At 42.5% G+C, this 21,446-nt stretch overlaps 1 protein-coding gene across 1 annotated transcript in view; it reads right to left on the reverse strand.

The window, feature by feature from the left end:
* The window catches only part of LOC307120129 (Fc receptor-like protein 5), an 82,898-nt gene that overhangs the window by 50,092 nt on the left and 11,360 nt on the right, over positions 1-21,446 (reverse strand). The window contains exons 2-3 of the mRNA XM_079807012.1: positions 11,767-11,802; positions 10,298-10,561 (exon numbers count right to left, since the gene is read on the reverse strand). Coding sequence (XP_079663138.1) covers positions 10,298-10,561; positions 11,767-11,802 — 300 coding nt within the window. The remainder of the gene's footprint in view (positions 1-10,297; positions 10,562-11,766; positions 11,803-21,446) is intronic.

Consider the following 21,446-nt stretch of genomic DNA (forward strand, 5'->3'; position numbering starts at 1 on the left):
AAATAAAAATATAAAAATAAAAATATAAAAATATAAAAAAATAAGTGGATATGATAAGTGAGATAAACTGTAGACTTAGAAATAAGTGGTTAACATAAATATATATATATGTATATATAAAGAAGTATAATGTGCAAGGTTTATTACAGGTTGTTACGCAGTAACAATAGGAAAGTAAAGTGCAGTGCAATGGCAGTATGTGGATGTTAATGTTTAAACTGGATGTTTATGCGTGTGCGGGGTGAAGTGAAGTCACGTGACTGAGTTCAGGAGTCTGATGGCCTGGGGGAAGAAACTCCTCCTGAGTCTTTCAGTCTTTGCCATCAGGCTACGGAAGCGCTTACCAGATGGCAGCAGGGTGAAGTGAGAGTTTGCAGGGTGATTAATGTCTCTGATGATTTTAGTAGCTCTACCTCTGCAGCGTTTGGTGTAGATGTCCTGCAGAGACGGGAGAGCTGAGCCTGAGATGCGCTCGGATAAGCGCACCACTCTTTGCAGGGCTTTGCCATCGTGACTGGTGCTGTTCCCGTACCACGCTGTGATGCACTGAGTCAGGACACTTTCTATCGCCCCTCGATAGAAAGTTTTCAGGATGGCTGGTGAAACCCTGAATTTCCTCAGCTGGCGCAGGTGGTACAGTCTTTGCCTGGCTTTTTTCACCTGTGTCTGGATGTGTGTAGTCCAGGTCAGATCCTCGGAGATGTTCACACCCAGGTATTTGAAGCTGCTCACTCTCTCTACCGGTGTCCCGCTGATCATGAGAGGGGAGTATGACCGATGCTGTCTCTTCCTGAAGTCCACAATCAGTTCTTTGGTCTTGTTAACATTCAGAGAGAGACAGTTGTCCTGGCACCATGATGTCAGTTGCTCCACTTCGTCCAAGTATGCCGTCTCATTGTTGTTGGAGATGAGACCCAGGACAACAGTATCATCAGCAAACTTGATGATCGAGGTGGAGCTGTGTGTGGACAAACAGTCATGGGTGTAGAGAGAGTAGAGCAGGGGACTCAGCACACAGCCCTGTGGAGCTCCAACACTCAGGGTGATGGAGGTGGAGGTGAACTGGCCTACTCTCACCGCCTGGGGTCTGCCCGTGAGGAAATCTTCAATCCAGAGGCAGAGAGAAGAATTCAGGCCTAGATCCAGGAGTTTGTGTGTTAGCTTAATGGGAACTATGGTGTTAAAGGCTGAGCTATAGTCAATAAATAGCAGCCTGACATAGTTCCCACTTTTGCTGTCGATGTGAGTGAGGCAGGAGTGAAGGACGTGAGAGATGGCATCTTCAGTCGATCTATTGGGACGATAGGCAAACTGAAGAGGGTCCAAAGTGTCAGGAAGGGAGGAGCAAATGTTGTTTTTAATGAGTCTCTCAAAGACCTTCATGACTAAAGATGTGAGAGCCACTGGACGATAGTCATTTAGGCAAGAGGGTTTACTGATCTTAGGTACAGGGATGATGGAGGATCGTTTGAAAGAGGTGGGGACAACAGATGTAGCAAGGGACTCGTTAAATATGGATGTAAAGAGCCCTGCGAGCTGATCAGCACAGGACCGCAGAACACGACCTGAAATACCATCCGGCCCAGCAGCTTTCCTGACATCCACACGTTTGAGTGCCCTCCGAACCTCGTCCTCCGAGACAGAGATCACGTGACCGTTGCTGCTCTGAGGGACTCTCTCTGACGCGTCACTCGCCGGAGTCGCGCTGCCGCGATTACCATCAAAGCGAGCGTAGAAAGAGTTTAACTCGTTCACCAGCAACGGATCAGCTCTCACCTCTGCAGAGGATTTAGTTCCAAAAGCACAGATGGTCCTCAGTCCCTGCCACATCCGCCGGGAGTCGTTGAGTTGGAAATGAGATTCCACTCTGTCTTTATAGCGGAGTTTTGCGGCTTTAACGGCGCGCCGGAGGGCGTAACATGAAGCTTTGTACTCCCTCATATCCCCCGTTTGGAGACCGGCATTGTACGCGATAGTGCGCGTGTTAACTGCAGTGCGGATTGAACTGTCCACCCACGGTTTCTGATTAGGGAAGGACGTTATAGTTATTGTTTGTGTGGCTTGCTCTGTCAGTGTGTTGATAAAGCAGAGCGCCACTTCTGTGAACTCGCTGACGTCTTCAGAACTCGCGCTGAACATGTCCCAGTCGACGTCATCAAGAGCTGCCTGTAGCGTGATCTCTGAATGGGATGACCAGCGTTTGACTTCCCTCCTCACCGGGGGCTCTTGAACGAGCCTTTGTTTATATTCCGGTGTGAGGAAAATGGCGGCATGGTCCGATTTGCCAAAAGCTGGCTGTGAACGAGCTTTGTAGGCGTTCTTAAACGGAGAGTAGCAATGATCCAGTGTGTTTGCTCCTCGTGTGGGACAGGAGACATGCTGGTGAAAGTTTGGCAATACTTTCTTTAGGTTTGCTTTGTTAAAATCACCCGCGACGATGAAAGCAGCGTCGGGGTGTTTGTTTATGAAGCCGCTGGTCACATCATGGAGGGCAGATAAAGCCAGCCCCGTGTCTGCCTGTGGTGGAATATAAACGGCAGTGGCGATGACCGAGGAAAACTCCCTCGGCAGGTAGAAAGGCCGGCACATGAGAGTTAAATGTTCCAAGTGAGGCGAGCAGGATCGCGAAAGAATGGAGATGTTCCTAGGATCGCACCATTTCTTGTTTATCATGAAACACACTCCACCGCCTTTAGATTTCCCGGCCTCGGCTGTTCTGTCCATCCGAAAAACAGAGAAGTTCTCGGACGGCGTCACGGCTGTATCCGGGACCGCTGGCGTGAGCCATGTTTCGGACAGACAATAGATGTTGCAGTCTCTCATGTCCCGTTGAAAACTTATCCTGGCTCTAAGATCGTCCATCTTATTCTCCAAGGATTGGACATTTGCGAGCAAAATGCTCGGGAGAGGAGGACTGAATGCTCTCTTCCTCAGTCTGTTGCGGATCCCAGCGCGTTTCCCGCGGTGTTTTTTGAATCTTCGCCGTCGACTCGAGTGGCCATTGTTCAACTCGGCGTCCCGGCGAATATCAGATGGAAGATTGGAGAAAGTGTCCTGAAACAGGTCAGTGTAGCGGTAACCAATTTCCAGAAGTGTTTTGCTGTCGTAACAGATCAAAGCAGATGATCCGTTGGAAAAAATAGAGAGTAAAAGAGAGTAGAATAATAAATAAAAGCAAAGTCTTAGCGGAGCGACCTGAACGGCGACCGAGCACGGCGGCGCCATCTTATCCGCATCCCTCTCTGTCGCCAGCCCCCTGGCAGAGCAGACCCCAGTGGAACGTGCGTCCTTCCCTGGTCTCCTCTGTCAGGACGCAGCCGTTAACCGTGCCCCCACCTGGACGCCCAACAGCCTCCCTTGTCCGGGCCGGTAACGCTGCCCCACACCGGGTACGCCTGTAGTCCAAATAACCCTGCTGGTGCAGTACCTGGGAGCCTGGCTTCAGCTTCCGGGACTGTCCCGCTGAGTCGCGAAGACTGTCAGGCGCGGCTACGCGATTCAGTTCGCGCAGGCTCCTCCCTGCTTCCGGGGAGTCCGCTTTACTATGGTCGGGGCCAATGCCCCTGTCATGCGAGCGGAGGTTGCCACCCTACTGGCGAAGGGTGCAATCGAGCCTGTCCCTCCAGCCGAGATGAAGTCCGGGTTCTACAGCCCCTACTTCATTGTACACAAAAAGACCGGTGGGTTGAGACCGATCCTGGACCTGCGCATCTTGAACCGTTACCTACACAGGCTTCCGTTCAAGATGTTGACAGCGAAACGCCTTTTCGAATGCGCTCGTCCGGACGATTGGTTTGCAGCAATCAATCTGAAGGACGCCTACTTCCATGTCTCCATCCTACCTCGACACAGACCGTTCCTACGGTTTTGCTTTCGAGGGGGAGGCATATCAGTATGCGGTCCTCCCATTCAGGCTATCTCTGTCCCCTCGCGTCTTTACAAAGATTGTCGAGGCAGCCCTTGCGCCTCTCCGGCAGCACAGGGTTCGCATCCTGAACTACCTCGACGACTGGCTCATAATGAGTCACTCTCGAGAGCAGGTTTGCGGACCCAGATATCTAGTGCTCCATCACTTAGCCCGTCTGGGCCTTCGGGTCAACTGGGAGAAGAGCAAACTTTCCCCTGTGCAGAGGATCTCTTTTCTCGGCATGGATATCGACTCGGTCGCCATGTGCGCACAGCTTACGAGCGAGCGCGCGCAGTCTCTGCTGACTTGCCAGACCTGGTTCTCAGAACTGCTACTCCTTGCGACAGCCCCTCCCTGGCCTATTCCTCTGAGACCGGACCTCCTCTCTCAGAGACGGGGCACTCTGTGGTACCCGTGTCCAGCGTTCTGGAAGCTCCACGTGTGGCTTCTGGACGGGACGCGGCAGGTTTGAGTGGCCTGCCACCTACGGTGGTCGCCACCATCACTTCCGCTAGGGCAGAGTCTACACGACACATCTATGCGTTGAAGTGGAACCTCTTTGTCACCTGGTGCTCTTCCCGCCAAGAAGACCCCTGGAAATGCCCGATCGGGTCTGTGCTTTCGTTCCTCCAAGAGGGGCTGGAGCGAAGGCTGTCTCCCTCCACCCTTAAAGTGTATGTGGCTGCAATATCTGCCCATCACGACCTCTTGGGGGACAAAAAGGTAAGTCAGCACGACCTGATCATCAGGTTCCTGAGGGGGGCGAGGAGACTGAATCCTCCTTGCTCTCCTCTCGTTCCCTCTTGGGACCTCTCATTAGTTCTAAGTGCTATCATCCGATCGTGGCTGTATCTCTCTATTAGTGTTACTCGATCTTAGCGCTGCATTTGATACTATCGACCACAACATTCTTTTGAATAGACTCGAAAATTATGTAGGTATTAGTGGAATTGCATTATCATGGTTTAAATCATACCTATGCGACCGTTATCAGTTTGTAGTAGTAAATGAAGATATGTCACACCGATCGCAAGTTCAGTATGGAGTACCGCAAGGCTCAGTGCTAGGACCGCTACTCTTCACCCTGTACATGCTACCACTGGGATATATCATTAGGAAGCATGGCGTTAGTTTTCATTGTTATGCTGACGATACTCAGCTCTATATTTCTTCACGCCCTAAAGAAACTTACCAATTCACAAGATTAACGGAATGCATAGCTGATATAAAACATTGGATGACTGGTAATTTCCTGCAACTCAATTCAGAAAAAAATGAATTTTTAATTATTGGACAAAAAAGCTCCACAAGTAGTAACCTAGAATACTGTCTAACACTTGATGGCTGCTCTGTCAAGTCCTCGTCGTCAGTGAGGAACCTGGGTGTGCTCTTTGATACCAATCTTTCGTTTGAAAGCCACGTTTCTAGCATCTGTAAAACTGCTTTCTACCATCTTAAAAATATATCTAAATTACGGCACATGCTCTCAATGCAAAATGCTGAACAGTTAGTTCATGCGTTCATGACCTCAAGGTTAGATTATTGTAATGCTCTACTGGGTGGTTGCCCTGCTCGCTTAATAAATAAACTCCAGCTGGTCCAAAACGCAGCAGCTCGAGTTCTTACTAGAACCAGGAAGTATGACCATATTAGCCCAGTTCTGTCAACACTGCACTGGCTGCCTATTAAACATCGCATAAATTTTAAAATCTTACTTATTACTTACAAAGCACTAAATGGTTTAGCTCCCCAATACTTGAGCGAGCTCTTAACATATTATACTCCATCACGTCTACTGCGGTCTCAAAATTCTGGCCAGTTGATCATACCGAGAATATCCAAATCAACTGCAGGCGGTCGATCCTTTTCCTATTTAGCACCTAAACTCTGGAACAGTCTTCCTAACATTGTTCGGGAAGCAGACACACTCTGTCAGTTTAAATCTAGACTAAAAACACATCTCTTTACTGTGGCATACACATAAAACACTTTTTCAATGAAATGATTGTTAGGCTGCATTAACTAGGTCAGCCGGAACCGGGAACACTTCCCATAACACCTGATGTACTCGTTACATCATCAGAAGAATGGCATCTACGCTAATGTTAGTCTCTCTGTTTTATCCCGAGGTTTACTGCAGTCAGCTGGATCCGGGCCGTATCCAGATCAGATGGTGGACCTGCGCCCAGAGAAGACCAACACAGGACCCCGAAGTGTCTGGGAGACCGTGATTAGACTCCCCCTGAAACTGCCTCATCGACACGGCATCTCAATAAACCCGTCTCCTGCGTGTTGCCTCCGATCATTCGAATATTGCACTTTAATAATTATTTAATCAACATCATCCTCAATAAACCCGTCTCCAGCATGTTGCCCCTGGTCCCTCGAATATTCTGATCTATTATGACCTCCGAGCTGTAAAACTGCCAGAATAATAATAATAATACGCTGTTTGTTAATTGGCCAGAGGAGAACTGGCACCCCGACTGAGCCTGGTTTCTCCCAAGGTTTATTTTTCTCCATTAGGTCACCTAATGGGGTTTTGGTTTCCTTGCCACTGTTGCCTCTGGCTTGGCGTGCTCAGTTGGGGACACTAAATTTTTCAACTAAACATCGAAATACATCTAAATAATAAACTAAATTAACCATTTAAACTAAATTACTGATCAAATTATTGATCTAAAGCCCACACTGTCACTGTATGATACTTGAAATTTTTCCAGAATGGCTATACAGCTGAATAAAATTATGCTGCATTATTTTCCTGTTTAACACTGTAAAGCTGCTTTGAAACAATCTACATTGTTAAAAGCGCTATATAAATAAAGTTGACTTGACTTGACTTGACTTGCTCTGCAGAGGCCTCCCTTTGAGCCTTTGCGGTCGGTTGATATTAAGTTCCTGTCGATGAAGACGGCACTGCTGACCGCACTGGCCTCCGTTAAGAGGGTCGGGGACCTGCAGGCATTTCCGGTTGACGAAGCATGCCTAGAATTCGGGCTGGCTAACTCTCACGTGATCCTGAGACCCCAGCCTGGATATGTGCCCAAGGTTCCTACCACCCCATTCAGAGATCAGGTGGTGAACCTGCAAGCGCTGCCTTTGGAGGAGGCAGACCCAGCCTTGGCACTGCTCTGTCCAGTACGCGCTCTCCGCGCTTACGTAGACATGACGCAGTGTTTCAGGACCTCAGACCAGCTCTTTGTCTGTTATGGTGGAGAGCGGAAGGGAAGAGCTCTCTCAAAGCAGAGGTTGTCTCACTGGATAGTGGACACCATTGTTTTGGCTTACCAGCAGCAAGGTCGACCATGTCCCCTTGGTATGAGGGCACACTCCACCCGGGGTGTGGCCTCCTCTTGTGCTCTAGCGCATGGCGCCTCGCTAACAGACATCTGCAGAGCTACTGGCTGGGCGACACCTAACACATTCGCCAGATTCTACAATCTCCGAGTGGAACCAGTGTCCGACTATGTACTCGCCTCTACTAGTGGCCGGTAATGGACCAGGCTCAGGTGTCTTCGCTTGCTCGCCATTCCACTCCACGGACTGGATACGTGCGATATTTTCCTCAGGTGAGCTCCACGAGAGCCCTGAGCTCCTCCATCACTGTCGATGCCGACATCAGTTCATTCTGCCCTCTCGAGCCCAGACCCTCATGTCCGGCCAGGTGCCACGTGTGCATGGTTCCCCTCCGGCGACCCCCACATGAGTATTTCCACCGTAAGCCTCCTCAGTGAGCAGGTGTCTTTCCCTTAGGGTTAAAAATCCACCTTCGGCTGGTACCCTAGAGTTTCCCATATGCAGCCCTCAGCGGGTCATATGTGTATTCTCTAAGTCCTCCCCACGGGTAGGCATTTTGGACTTCCCTCACTGGGATATGCTTCCCAGTGTACCTTGGTATTCCTGTGTTAAGTGGTAGTCCTACAGCCTTAAGTGGCGGGATCTCACACTTACGCAGGGCACTGGACGACAGCTGAGTGGCGCTGTTATATTGGAACCCCCATTCGTTAGTCACTAATTATGTATCTGCTGCGGAGCCGAGATCTAAACTCCGCGTTCCAGCAGCACAGCTGACGTGGCAGAGGAACGTACTCCGTCTCCATTCCCTCCTCAGGGAACGAGGGTTACATACGTAACCGAGACGTTCCCTTTCGTTCAGTCACTACGACGTACGTTCCTCTGCCACGTCAGCTGTGCTGCTGGAACGCGGAGTTCAGATCTCGGCTCCGCATGAGATACATAATGCGATGTTGCCAGCGTACTTCCTTATATACCCATGAGGTGGGGCGGAGTTACGCATGCAAATTCTGCATGCCCATGGCATTGGCACTGCCATTGGGCGCTGTTAAATTCCTCGAAGGTGATTGGCTTCTAGGCGAAACCCCCATTCGTTAGTCACTAACGTACGTCTCCGTTCCCTCCTCAGGGAACGAGGGTTACATACGTAACCGAGACGTTTTTTACCTATTTACTGCACAAATACTTAACTATGTCATAAATTGGCTAATTAAAAATTATTTTTTTATGAAAAAATCACTTGAATGATGATCTTAATTAAATATAAATAGTTTTTGAACATTGCTCTATGTGTTAGGAAATTTGTGTTATGCAGTTTGAGCAGTTTGGATCGCCAAATTTCAGCAGTTTGGCGGTTTGACACGCGATCCGAATCATGATTTGACTCACTGATTCATAACGCTTCGAAGCTTTATGAGGCCGTGTTTTGAAATCGTCATCACTATATAAGTCGTTATTTAGGGGTTTTTTGCGCACAAAAACTATTCTCGCCGATTCATAAAGTTATTGTAGAACCACTGTAGTGAGATGGACTTTGTAACGACGTCTTTAGTACCTTTTAAGGGTCTTGAGCGTGAACCGTGCATTGTGCCAATGGAGGCCTTTCAGAGCAATCAGATTTCAACTAAAATATCTTCATTTGTGTTCCGAAGACGAACGGAGGTTTTACGGGTGTCGAACGACATGAGGGTAAGTAATTAATGACAGAATTTCCATTTTTGGGTGAACTAACCCTTTAACTTTACAAATGAGACCTTCATGCAAGTGTTACCATGATATCAAATTTATAAATTCCATACAATTTAGAGTTTGACATAGACTTTTTCATTTCATTTCACTAGATTTATTTCCCCGAGCTAATAACATGAGGACGTGCTATGGTCTTGGATAAAAACAAATTGAATGACATTGTCAGACTCAGAATGCGGCTGCTGAACTCTCGAGTTATGCTTTTATTATAATTAAGCATAACTTGCACGCTCCCGCAACCTTTACAGAAGCGTGGTGGTAGGATAAATATACATTTTCTGTATTAGCTTACCTGCTGATCGTGTAGTTTGAAAACTCGCGCGGCTAATTGCTGTGCTGTGTGCAGGCTGCGTGTATAGAGCTGAAAAGGAAACTCCGCCTACCGATCCACCTCCGCCAAAATAAAAAAAATACATATATACTTTTTGTAATATTGTTAGTGGGAAAATGGTATATAAGCGTATTGTTATTTATGAAAATATTTATAATAATAGTAATAAATATTATTTACTATTACCAGGGAGGGGCACATTACATTTTGAGACAAAAGGGGCAGGGGCTTGAGCAAGATTTGTATGAGAATCTTTCAGATTTATGTCAGTTTTGTTGATTTTATTTGCCAATTTCAATAAAAATACTCTCTGCAGTCACACACATGTGTGTGTTTGTGTGTGTGTACGTGTGTGTATGAGAAGTTCGTTCTACTTTGTGTTTATGCTCTAGGACCAGACCTTGATATAAATGTAGACATTTTCAGAATTATACTGGATTTAGTTAATTTTTTTTGACTAAAAATTAAAAAAATAAAAAAAAAAGTACACTTTCCCATTCATTTTCAATGTGGGGTCAATCTGACCCCGAGGGACTTAAACGGTAATTATTTTTTACACACCTTTAGAACAAACAAATCAAGCCCAGATTTTTTTGTGCATGTTTAGATAGATTATTTAAGAAAAGTCACAGAGTCTCATGGCCCTGAGATGAAGGGAACACTTTTTAAAAATGGAGGAAAAGTCCAGTGGGGTCAGCTGGACCCCAAGGGCCGATTAAGGGGTTAATGCAGTTGTAATTTTTCTGTTTAAATTATTTAATGTGATTGGTAACAGCCCTATAGTGTCTTTATTATTCTAATTTAATTTATAGAAATAGAAATTAATATTAATTTATGAGTCACAATTTACACAAGTTTATAATAAACCAAAACCTCCACAAAACACACACAAGACGTGCATTGACTGAATAATGACTAAAAGTGAATTTATTCAGTCTCTTCTAACAACAGATGTGGTTGATACGTGTTGAAATATGGATTATCATTAGACAGATGTGAATATGAAGACTCACCTGATACAGTCAGTGTAACAGCATCACTGATGTTTGATCTCTGTGAGTCTGAACTCTCTCCACTACAGGTGTATTCACCACTGTAAGACACATGAGCAGATGAGAAACTGAGCTCTGATGTTGGTGTTGTTGTATAAGGTTGTCCATCAGTAAACCATCTGTATGTCCACTGAGTGTTTCCTCCTCCCTGTATGTCACATGTGAGAGTGACTCTCTCTCCACTGAACACACTCTGATCCGGCTTCACCTTCACTACAGGTTTCACTGAGAAACAGAAGCAAATATTGAAAAGCATTGCAGTGTCGAGATCACTGTCAGGAACTCAAAACTTCTTCATGAGGAAAACACTATAAATTAAAAATATAGTTTGCTTGTAAATTGTAATTGTAGGAGACAATTTAATATGGCAATAATTTGTTAATCATTATTGTTGAAAGTATTATTACGTAACTTTCTTTGAGAGGCAATTCTGATATTTCCTATGTTATATATTTCAGTATTATTTCTAATGTTTTTGATGTATAATTTCCATTTTGTTTCTTTAATGGTTATGCCCACTTGTTGTTGCGGAAGATTGAGCTTCAACAGATTTGGCCATAGGAAGAAAGGAAACAGTTTTCTTACCGTTTTGTCTTTCAATTTATGGATACAACTTAAGTTTAAACGTTTAAATTAACACAAGTTAAAGGTTTGACAAGTGAAATATAGGATACAGGAAAAAAATGGGGTTTTTTTTGTATTTTTTGTGTTTGATTAAACTCGCACTAGTTTATGGATTTTTGACTGACTTCTTTGACGAGTAAGAACCCGTTTTTCCTGCCACTATAATACAAGTGAAGTTAACAAAGGACTTTGCATCAACAGTAACGATTACAAACGTCTTCATGAGGAAAACACTATAAAATAAAAATATAGTTTGCTTGTGAATTGTAATGATTACATCAATATTGTAGTGTTGGTAAGAACTAAACGAATGTGATATATTTATCCAGTCTGCCTGTCCTTTGTGTTATTGATCTGCCTGTTCTGACCAGTAGATGGCGCTGTTTACAGTCAGGATGCTCTAAAGAGCTGAACTTCTCTCTGTCTGTTCTCAAGCTCTTTTCACTTCCAGTCCTTCCAGCCAAACCACTGAAGGAATAAAGCTGAGCATCTTAATGACACTGTGCAGAACTCATTTCTGTTTCATACAGTGGATTATGAGCTCCTGAACTACTTTACAACCGCAGGACTGTTTGATTGAATAGCAGATTTCTGTAATGTTTTGCGGCAGGAAATACAGTCAGATGATTCTGAGAAATATGCAAAACATGGAAAGAGACAAATGTGATCCTGATCTATCTGTCTTCATGGATACATCAGGATCACATTTGTCTCTTTCCATGTTTTGCATAAACTAACACATTTCACATTAGTTAAAAAAAAAAAAAATATATATATATATATATATATATACTACCGTACAGTACCTTGAGTGAGTCCAGACTGAACGAGGGCCATCAGCACTGAAAGCAGAAGAAACACTGATATGAATCATTTTCCATTCATTCAACACAATGTCAATCACACACTGAAACATGTCTAGAGTTTATTCTACATGAACTGAGAGTGTTTTTCTGTTCTGATGCTCATTCATGTGGAATTCCAAAGCTGCCAATATTAAAAATAAATAAATAAATATACATAAAAAAGCAAAAAAACTAAATTAAATAATTATTTATACATTTATTACCTTATTTATGTATATATCTTATTTTCCATATTTACTTATTTATTTATTATTTTATTTATTTATACATTTATTCATTTCTATTTTTATTAATTTATACATTTCTTTATTTCTACATTTCTTTATTTTTACATTTATGTTCTTCCATTTCAGTGTCCCTGTTATCAGATCTGCTGAAGATGTTGCTGTTCATGATTGTTAGCCCAGGACATTTTACAAATCCAGTCGATGTTCTACGGCCATGTCCGGAATAAAGAGTAGCCTATCCATGTCACACAGTAAGATTTTAAGGTCTCATAGCATAAAATTTTCATTTTATGATTTTTTTTTTCCATTAACCTGTTAACTGTCACCCCCTTTTTGAAAATATACATGAAGATGCACTATCCAAACTTAAATGGTTGTAATTCAAGAATGCTTTGGAATATAGACATAGGTTTGGTCTCCTTTTAAAGAAGATTATGGCTCAAGTGGAATAACTTCAAAATTATTAAAAATAAAAGTATGAAAAGGTTATGAAAGTTTAAATTTACTCTAAATCAAATGTACTGTACTAAATATTTGATATAAAATATATATTCGTTACAAAATAATTTGTACTCTAATATTACTATCAAATCAAAGCCAGATGTCTATCCAATTTGTGTTCCAAATTTGAAGTTGATATCACAAAAATTGAAGATCCCATGAGATTTTGTTTAGGAGCTGTACAACAAATAGCCACCGAGTGTCATTCAAATTCAATTGATTTTTTTAATGCAATCTCCAGTAACAAATGTATAAATAAATGTATAAATAAATGTTGAAATATCACAAAACAGTTGGCAGATTTAGAACCGTGAGACTCAGACCTTTCCGACGATATGTGTTTTGTCAAGATTAGAAAAAGTTTTTATTATAACGTTTTTAGAATAATTGTTGTAATATGAAACATTACGATGCCCACTAGGGGAAGAGCCACTAGAAGAATTTAGAGTACCGTTTCTATGGTAACGCAAAATCCGATAAATAAAATGAAAAGCTCAGACGAGCCAATCTGGAATCTTCCCATCACCTCCACCTTCTTCCCTTAAAGACCTTGGTTCATCTTCAGAACACAAATTAAGATATTTTTTATGAAATCCGAGAGCTCTCTGACCCCTCCATAGACAGTAATTTAACCCTATGGAGTTCGGGTCTGTGGGACCCATTTTCATTTTTTATCAAAAGAAAAAATATATGATTGTGTGTGTGTGTGTGTGTTTCTGCCCCTGCCGTTCCCGCACAAGGTTGCAACATTGTTGCAAATTAAAGCACCAACACAGTCTGCTCTCACTCTCCCGCACAATTCACCCTCGGTCTTACGGGACCCAATTTTAATTTTCTCTTACTCTATCCCGGCTGTAAAGTGGGGCGGGACACAATAAATATAGCTTTGCCAGTGTTTTTCCCTATCACAACTGATCAAGATGGCCAAAAGATTCACTGCTCAGAGGGCCTTGCAATTGATTTTAGACGAGAGTGAAGCTTATGATGATGTAGAGCAGGGAACGTCGGTCCTGGAGAGACACAGGGTCTCTATCAGCTCCCCTCAGTAGTCAGGGCACTAGGAAGTTGACTGAGGCCACATCCATACGAAGCCAGAGCTTCCCCTATATCCGATCGTTTTTTACCCCTTGTCTCAAGAAGTATCTGCATACACATCAAACCACTGAAACCGACTCAAAACGATGTAGTACACATGCCAGACCAGTGTGTGGTGCTGTAATTCTGCCACAGAAATACACTAAAAATGAATATTGATGTGCGCATGCCTAGTAGCCGTAGCTGTATCCCTTCTAGTCTTTACCGTGCGGGACATGGTGTGATGACATCACCGTTACACAAAATATACGGATTGGCTGTATACACGAACACGCAAAGGTGTCGTTTTCAGGTTTATCCACTCTGGGACCTGGTTTCCAAAAATACAGGTTTCACGCTGGATCCAACTGGACGAAAAGCTGATATGCTACAAAATGTTTACGTATACAGCTAAATGTCTCTGTGTGGACGGGGCCTGAGACGCAGCCGCAGTCCTGGATAGTTTTGCTTCAACCCTCATCAAACACACCTGAACAAGCGAATCAAGGTCTGAAGGGTTGCTATTAATCTACAGGCAGGTGAGTTTAACAGGGTTGGAGCTGAACTCTGCAGACCTGAACGGGTTAAATTTCTAATGAAAAGTTCAAAAAAAAAAAAATCTATATTTATGAAAAACCTTGCTTCATTGTTGAATAAAGGTGTCATTTTTGTTTGTTTTTATGCACAAAAAGTATTCTTGTCATAAAAGTAAGGTTGAACCATTGGAGTCATATGGACTATTTTAACAATCCTTTTACTTCCTTTCTGGACCTTGAAAGTGGTTGATGTATTGCTGTCTATGTATTGCTGTCAGAGAGCTCTAGGATTTCATCAAAAATATCTTAATTTGTGTTCTGAAGATGAACGAAGGTCTTACAGGTTTGGAACGACATGAGGAATTAATGACAGAATTTACATTTTTGGGTGAACTATCCCTTTAAGTGTCTTTACACATAGAAAGGTGAAAAAAGTGTATTACATTGTCCAGTTTTCTCCCTGAACGATGATGTGAGTTTCTCGATGAATGACCTACAACAGTGATATTTTTCACAATCATGACAGAAAATCAAAATACTGCCCTAAACCCACTCACAGAAAGGCAGCGCGATATCAACAAACCAGACCAGAGCCTGTATTTATCAAGCTTCTCAAAGTGCCATTTTAGTCTAAAGTGCTGAGAATTCATGAAATGTACTCCTACTTTCAAACTTAAGTATAAAAGCAAGTTATCAAATGTCTTAAAGCTAAGACTCACTCTTACTCTCCCAGTTATTTACGACAGCTCGAGAGGTCTCTCAAGTGGTTAGGAGTTGCCGGAAGGGGCTTGTGATGGCACTGAGGAGACAGAGACGTAAATCTTTCAGGAAATGTTTTTGAAATGTTTGACGACGAGCAGTTCATCAAACGGTAGCGTTTGGACAGAGCAGGCGTCATCTTTGTCAGCGCTGGTTAATGTTGGGCTGAACTGCCTTTTATAACATGTTTCTGCTGTTTGACTAATTCATCGAGCAGTAGCGCTTCTTCCTCCCGCCGGTTCGGTTTTCTTTTGGAATCCATGGCGGCTGATTATATCATTAAATCTAGGCTGTATAAAGGCAGGGAACAGCACACCGGTTTAAAATGTGTAACTAAGACATGGTGGAAAACATCTTTCATTTCCAATGTGTATATCACAATGTACTCTCTTGAAAATGCTTTATTGTCAAATGTGTGTTGAATGTAAACTCCTCTTAGGAATTTCACCATTCAATGTGAATTTATCTGAGAATATTCTTAAATAAGGAAATCTATTCAGTGATTGGTCCATGCCTGTCGTCATCCAAAATCCTGTTTGTGGCACAGCAAAGTGTCGTGAATCATCTCTAAGACTTACACTTAAGATTTAGTCCTACACTTCACTTAAATTACGACTGAGATGCTTGATAACTAACATTTAAGCGCAGCTTTGAGCCAATATTTTTTTTTACTCTTAAGTCAATTCTTAGCAGTTCTTGTGATTAAATCTCAGATGCTTGATAAATACAGGCCCAGAGCTCAACACGGCGTGACAGCAGCTTCACATTCTTTATATCTACCCCCTCGATGGCAGGCACGTCTTCTAATAACATAATCATGTCCAACAAGGAGGACTTTCCTCCATCACTTCATGCCCACCATCTGAATTTGGCACATAATCAGAACCATGTGACTGCAAACAAGCTATAACAGACAGGTCTGACTCGCTTCAGTCAATCACAGACAGGTCTGACTCACTTCAGCCAATCACAGACAGGTCTGGCTAGGTGCCAAACCAATCAAAACTTCCAGATCAGATGGGGGCGGGGCAAACCATGCTTTGACATTCAATCACTGGCACTCGCGTTTTGAATCAGTATCGCTATTTCTCTAATGTTTCTATATTTTAGTGAATGTAAGTGTGAGCTATGATTTTATATTGTAATTTTGGCCAGAGCACTGCAGGTGAAGTAAATGGGAAACTCGGCTCATTCAAGGATGCAGTTATTGCATGGGCGGAGCAGGAACAATGTAAGCGTCTAAAATACATACACACAGTTCAGTTTAATGGCAAAGCTTGCCCTCTTTAACAATGCAGTGAAACTAAATGTGTGAAGCTGAAATAACCTCAGTCGGTCTTAGCAACAGCGATAGCTTGTACGTTTGCTCAGCATAGTGTCAAACACGGCAATTTATGACATTAATATCATGTTTTGCTCCAAATCCACCATATATACGTCAGTCTGAAATAACTATTGTGGTCCCATGTGAGAATTCTATGACACAGGCTGTGTTGATTAGCATTGTAATAAAGATATACATCATTCTTATGAATATACCCAATATGGTTTGAAAATCACAGATTAACTTCTTTCTTTCTTTGCAATCTAATGGATACTTTTCTTAAATGAGTCTGCCTCGATGACGTGTGCAGCCTTTGAAATGAGTGGTTGAAAATAGAAAATAAAAAAAAAGATGAAAGACTATTAAAAATGTATAAATAATATATAAATCACTTCCTGTTTGACATCATCAACTTCATTGTGACTTTCCAGTGGCTGCAGAAATAATTTGGACACTTGATGTGTTTCACAGATAGTGCAGCTGAAATTAATTACACAAGAACTGCTAAGAATTGACTTAAGAGTAAAACAATTATTGGCTCAAAGCTGTGCTTAAAAGTTAGTTATCAAGCATCTCAGTCGTAATTTAATTGAAGAGTAGGACTAAATCTTAAAGGGCATATTGCAGGTTAAATTTGTTCCAAATTAATATATAACCTTATATGAAAATACCATATGAAAATGTAATGCAGGATTTAAAATGTTTTAAAAGGACATAAGCGCACAAATTTAGTAGATAAAGTGGCCGTTTCATTGGCCGTTTGTAAAAAGCGCTTTTTTTTCAACATCGTGTCATATTACGTCACGAGAGGGAGTCGCTCGCCGAGCTCTGCGTTGGCTCAGTGCAGAATAGGTTGGTATTCAGTACGAGTCTGTGTATTTTTGGTAGTTTTTCTATTCCAATTTATCATTGTCATGGTAAATTATTGTGTCTAGCCTGTCAGGACATTGAGTCCACAGGTTTCCTAAAAAAAAGAAAAGAAAAGAAAAACATTGTTATACTCATGTAAGGCCGGCTACACACTGGCTGCGTGGCGTGAGTGTGGCGTTTCTGTTGCGTGTCAGCTGCGTGCAGTGTTGCCAACTTAGCGACTTTGTCACTATATTTAGCAACTTTTCAGACCCCTTTAGCGGCTTTTTTTCAAAAAAGCGACTAGCGACAAATCTAGCGACTTTTTGGACAAACGTCAGCTACTTTATTTTACAAATGTCGCCAGTGCTGTTCTGCGAGCGCGAGGTCTTGCTTTCTCCCTGCCGTCACACCTCTCTCTGCGTTTACCCTGTTCAGTGAGTGGCTGTGGCTGAGAGGACACACCAGAAACATGTCTGACGCAGCGCTGCTGCTGCTAGGTGACGTACAGGCAGGGATATACTTCATGTTAAACATAAATATATAGCCTACTGTTACAGCAAAGAAAACGTTGGCAGTATTGACGGCAAAATAGGCTACAAAAAATTTTGTTCTGTTTTGACAGGTGCAATATTTGAAAATTGAGAATATTTGTTTTTTCTTAATTACAATTATATTTGCATTTATGTCAAAACCTAGAGACTTTCAAACATCAAAATGTAATTTATTATTATGTATTCATGTCAAAATGACATAAACGGCTTTTCCTATTCTATTTTGCCTGGAAACATGTGAAAAATATGCTTCGGTTCTATTTCTAGGATGCACACGTTTTCGGCGCGGCTCGAGACAGTGTGCAAGCTCTAACCTGTTAACATGGGAGCCGAAATAAAAAAAGCCGAAAGCTCACTTGCCATTGCAAGGCACAGATCTTGAGTGAGATGATGAGACAAGACGAGAGACAATGTTAGTATTTTTTTTTTCTTTTTGTGGTTTTTGTTGATGTTTTTTTGGTTGTTGTTTTTTTAGCTGACAAAGACGCACACATCACAAGAAAATGAACACACAAAAAAAGAACACATATTGTACACTACTAAATGGCCAGGGAAATAGATAGTAAATCAACAGTGTAAATCATTACTAATAAATGGCAGACAAAAAAAAAAAGCTGTAGAGATAATGACTCCCTATCCATCCAGGTGACATTTCTTGTAGTGTTTCATGGTGTGGTACCTCTCATTGCAAGTGAAGGAATTGAAAATAATCAAAGATATTTGATATTTGAAATTGAACAAAGATATTTGCTTTACTGTTGTCAACCCCATTTTCTTATCAGAAGGGCCATTTGGAAGACAAAAGACGGGCCTGTAGGCCGCATGGGGTCACACCTTTACAGTAGGGGAAGTTTGGTCTGATTGATCAGTTTGAAAGAATACATTTGGTTTCAGTCACATGGTCAAGGAATAGATAAAAGACGATTGGAACTGGCTTTTTCTCTCTTTTTCTCTAGCTCTCTTACTCTCTGGCTCTTGAGGTCATTGGGGCTTATCTTCTTTGCTCTCTTCTTCTCTCTCTGCCCCACTCTCTCTCCCTCTCCCTCTCCCTCTCTTGCTCTCTCTCTTTCCCCACTCTCTCTCTTGCTCTCTCTCTCTCTCTCTCTCTATCCCTCAGGTAACATTTTATTTATGCTGTGTATGATTAATGGTGTAAGTTTATCATCTCATACATCCATTTTGAAACTATTTTAAGTGTAACCATTACCAGATTTTGTCATTAAATCCTTTCTATTACGAATACTGTGCTAACTAGTTTTGATTTGGAATTGACTTTGAAGTGCTCCCTATTGCAATACAATATAGTCACCTTATAGCAAAGCTCTCCCACATATTTTGCTATTGGAACTGCACTTATCTCCGTCGTTGGTACAAGTTGCAGTGGGTGGAAATAGACGAGAAATGTACAGTTTTCTTCCATCTTTCTGATAACGTTTCTTTAGTCTTCTGGCAACCCTGCAGATTGAACCATCTACAGGAGTCCACTCTTACACAAGGCACAACACAAAGACCCACCCCACACTGCCTGCACATGTATTTTGTCTGACGGCGGCCTTTAGGGCGGGTCCGATCAGAACAACTACACAATCTGGGTAACCATCAGCCTGGCAGATAAAGTGGCGCTCAGTGTGTCTCTCTGGCAAGTCTCCCAGTGAGGATGACTTTTGGCCTTTGTTGCTCTCTTTCCTGGAGAAGGCTTCCAATAAAGCAGTGATGACATCCTGCACGAAGACTTTCAGGGGCTTGTGAGGAAAAGCAGTGCAGCGGCAGTAAATGATGTAGGCATTCACCATGCTTACACTGAGAATGGCATTGAAAATCCTGTTGTACCATTTCCTTGACCTATGGGGAAAGAGGTAGGTCTTCAATCTCTGGTCTGCTGTGTCGACACCCCCCATGAATGAATTGTAGTCATCAACACAAACAGGCCTATTTATCTCCCTATAGCCACTATCAGTGTGTTTGGTCCTGACACATGTGTTGGAATGCAGTGTAGAGAGCATTGTGAGGCGCTTTGTATCATGCCACGCACAAGCTAGCATTTTCCCCTTCCTCATGAAGACTGGGTCATCTCCCTTGCTCAATTGTAACTGCTCAGGGGTGAGGCCCTTTGGCATCCCCTTCCTCTTACTGCTGACAGTCCCACACAAACCCGGATCATTGCTTGCCAGCTCATCTGCTATGGCTGGCGAGGTGTAATAGCTGTGTACGGGGCCATCAGCTCACGGACAATAATGTGTGTAGAACAGAAATCACTTGCCTTAGGCCTACTTTGTCCAGTGTACATGGACCACTGTAGCACATAGCCTGACTTGGCTTCACTCAGAACAAATACTTTGTAGCCATATTTGTCTGGTTTGTTTGGGTTGTACATTTTTAGGGTTGATTTCCCTTTGAACGCAATGGTCATTCCATCCAATGACAGCTGCTTAGATGGACCATACATTGCTCAAAACCGGGGAATGACCAAATTGATGATTGTCATACCCTGGCTGACCCCTGTCAACACACTCATCAATATTGGTGAAGTGAAGGAAAGACAAAATCATAAATCTATTCCTGGACATCCCCTTGCCAAATCCAGGTGTTGCTGTTGGCCAATATTCAGCCCAATAATCCACTAACTCTGACTTCTCTATCAGACCCATACTCAAATGCCGAGAAAAGAAAGCTTTCATTTCACTGACAGTTATGTCAGACCATGGATGAAATCTAGAGTGTGGCTGGAGTTGATGGGAGGCTAAAAACTGATGGCCGTAACGATTTGTCTCATTTACAAGTAAATTCCAGAAATCATCAGAGAGAAAGAGTGATAGAAAATCTAGGGGCGAATTGGCATTGGAGAGTTCAAAATCGGCCGTTTTATTCAGTGCCGCATCTTATCGAGTAAACTCGACCATGGCGCCTAGAGGGTTAAATGAATAAACATCTACACACAATGCTTCTTTGCCGTTGTTTTTACGTGAATACATTTCATCATTGATGAATACAAAGTATGTACATTAACACAAATTAATACAGTCTCACACTTTTCAAAAAAAGTTTGGAATTATGTCCTGGTAAATATTTTATTCAGGCGACATTCAAGTTCACTCAAATACATACTCATAACGTCATATATCCTCACATTATCTGCGAATCGGCACAAAATAAATCCATAACACAGAATTAATGAATAAAGAATAACGAAACACACAATAACACTATGTCTGTGGTTCGGACGACGGTCACGGATCCGTCAGAGATGCTGCTCGAAGAAAACATGAAGTCTTGTTTTTTAAACATTTGCTAACTACCATATCAGTCGTGATGAGAAACCGCTAACGTTATATCACATAACGAGATATTAACGAGTGTGACTTTTCCTGATGGTCAAAGCTATTATTCGTTTCTGTTATTGGTAAGTATCAATAGGCTACTCCTAGATGACCAATACCAGCTTTTTTATTGCCTGAGACATAATTATATTGCCAGATAATAATCTGTACATTATTGTAATCTGAGCACAGTGTTCATATCGTTAGCTAGTGTGTATATATCATTAGCGAACACTGGTCTCTTACCTAGACTTCTGCTCTGTTCTCCACTGGTTCTCCTCACACAACAACTCAATTTGTCTCCTCTAATCGTTGTTCTGTCTAATCCTGGTATGTCTCTAATTGTGTGTCATAATTGTATGGCTGTGGTCCGTGATATGAGTATGAATAAACATTTAGAATTTCCTCAGCGTCCGAACTGTCATTGCGATCCATTGTTTTCCTATCGTAGAAATTCACTGCACTCCCTCTCGTTACGT

Source organism: Gobio gobio (assembly GCF_949357685.1).
Source record: "Gobio gobio genome assembly, chromosome: 2".
In the NCBI taxonomy this organism is placed as follows: Eukaryota; Metazoa; Chordata; class Actinopteri; order Cypriniformes; family Gobionidae; genus Gobio; species Gobio gobio.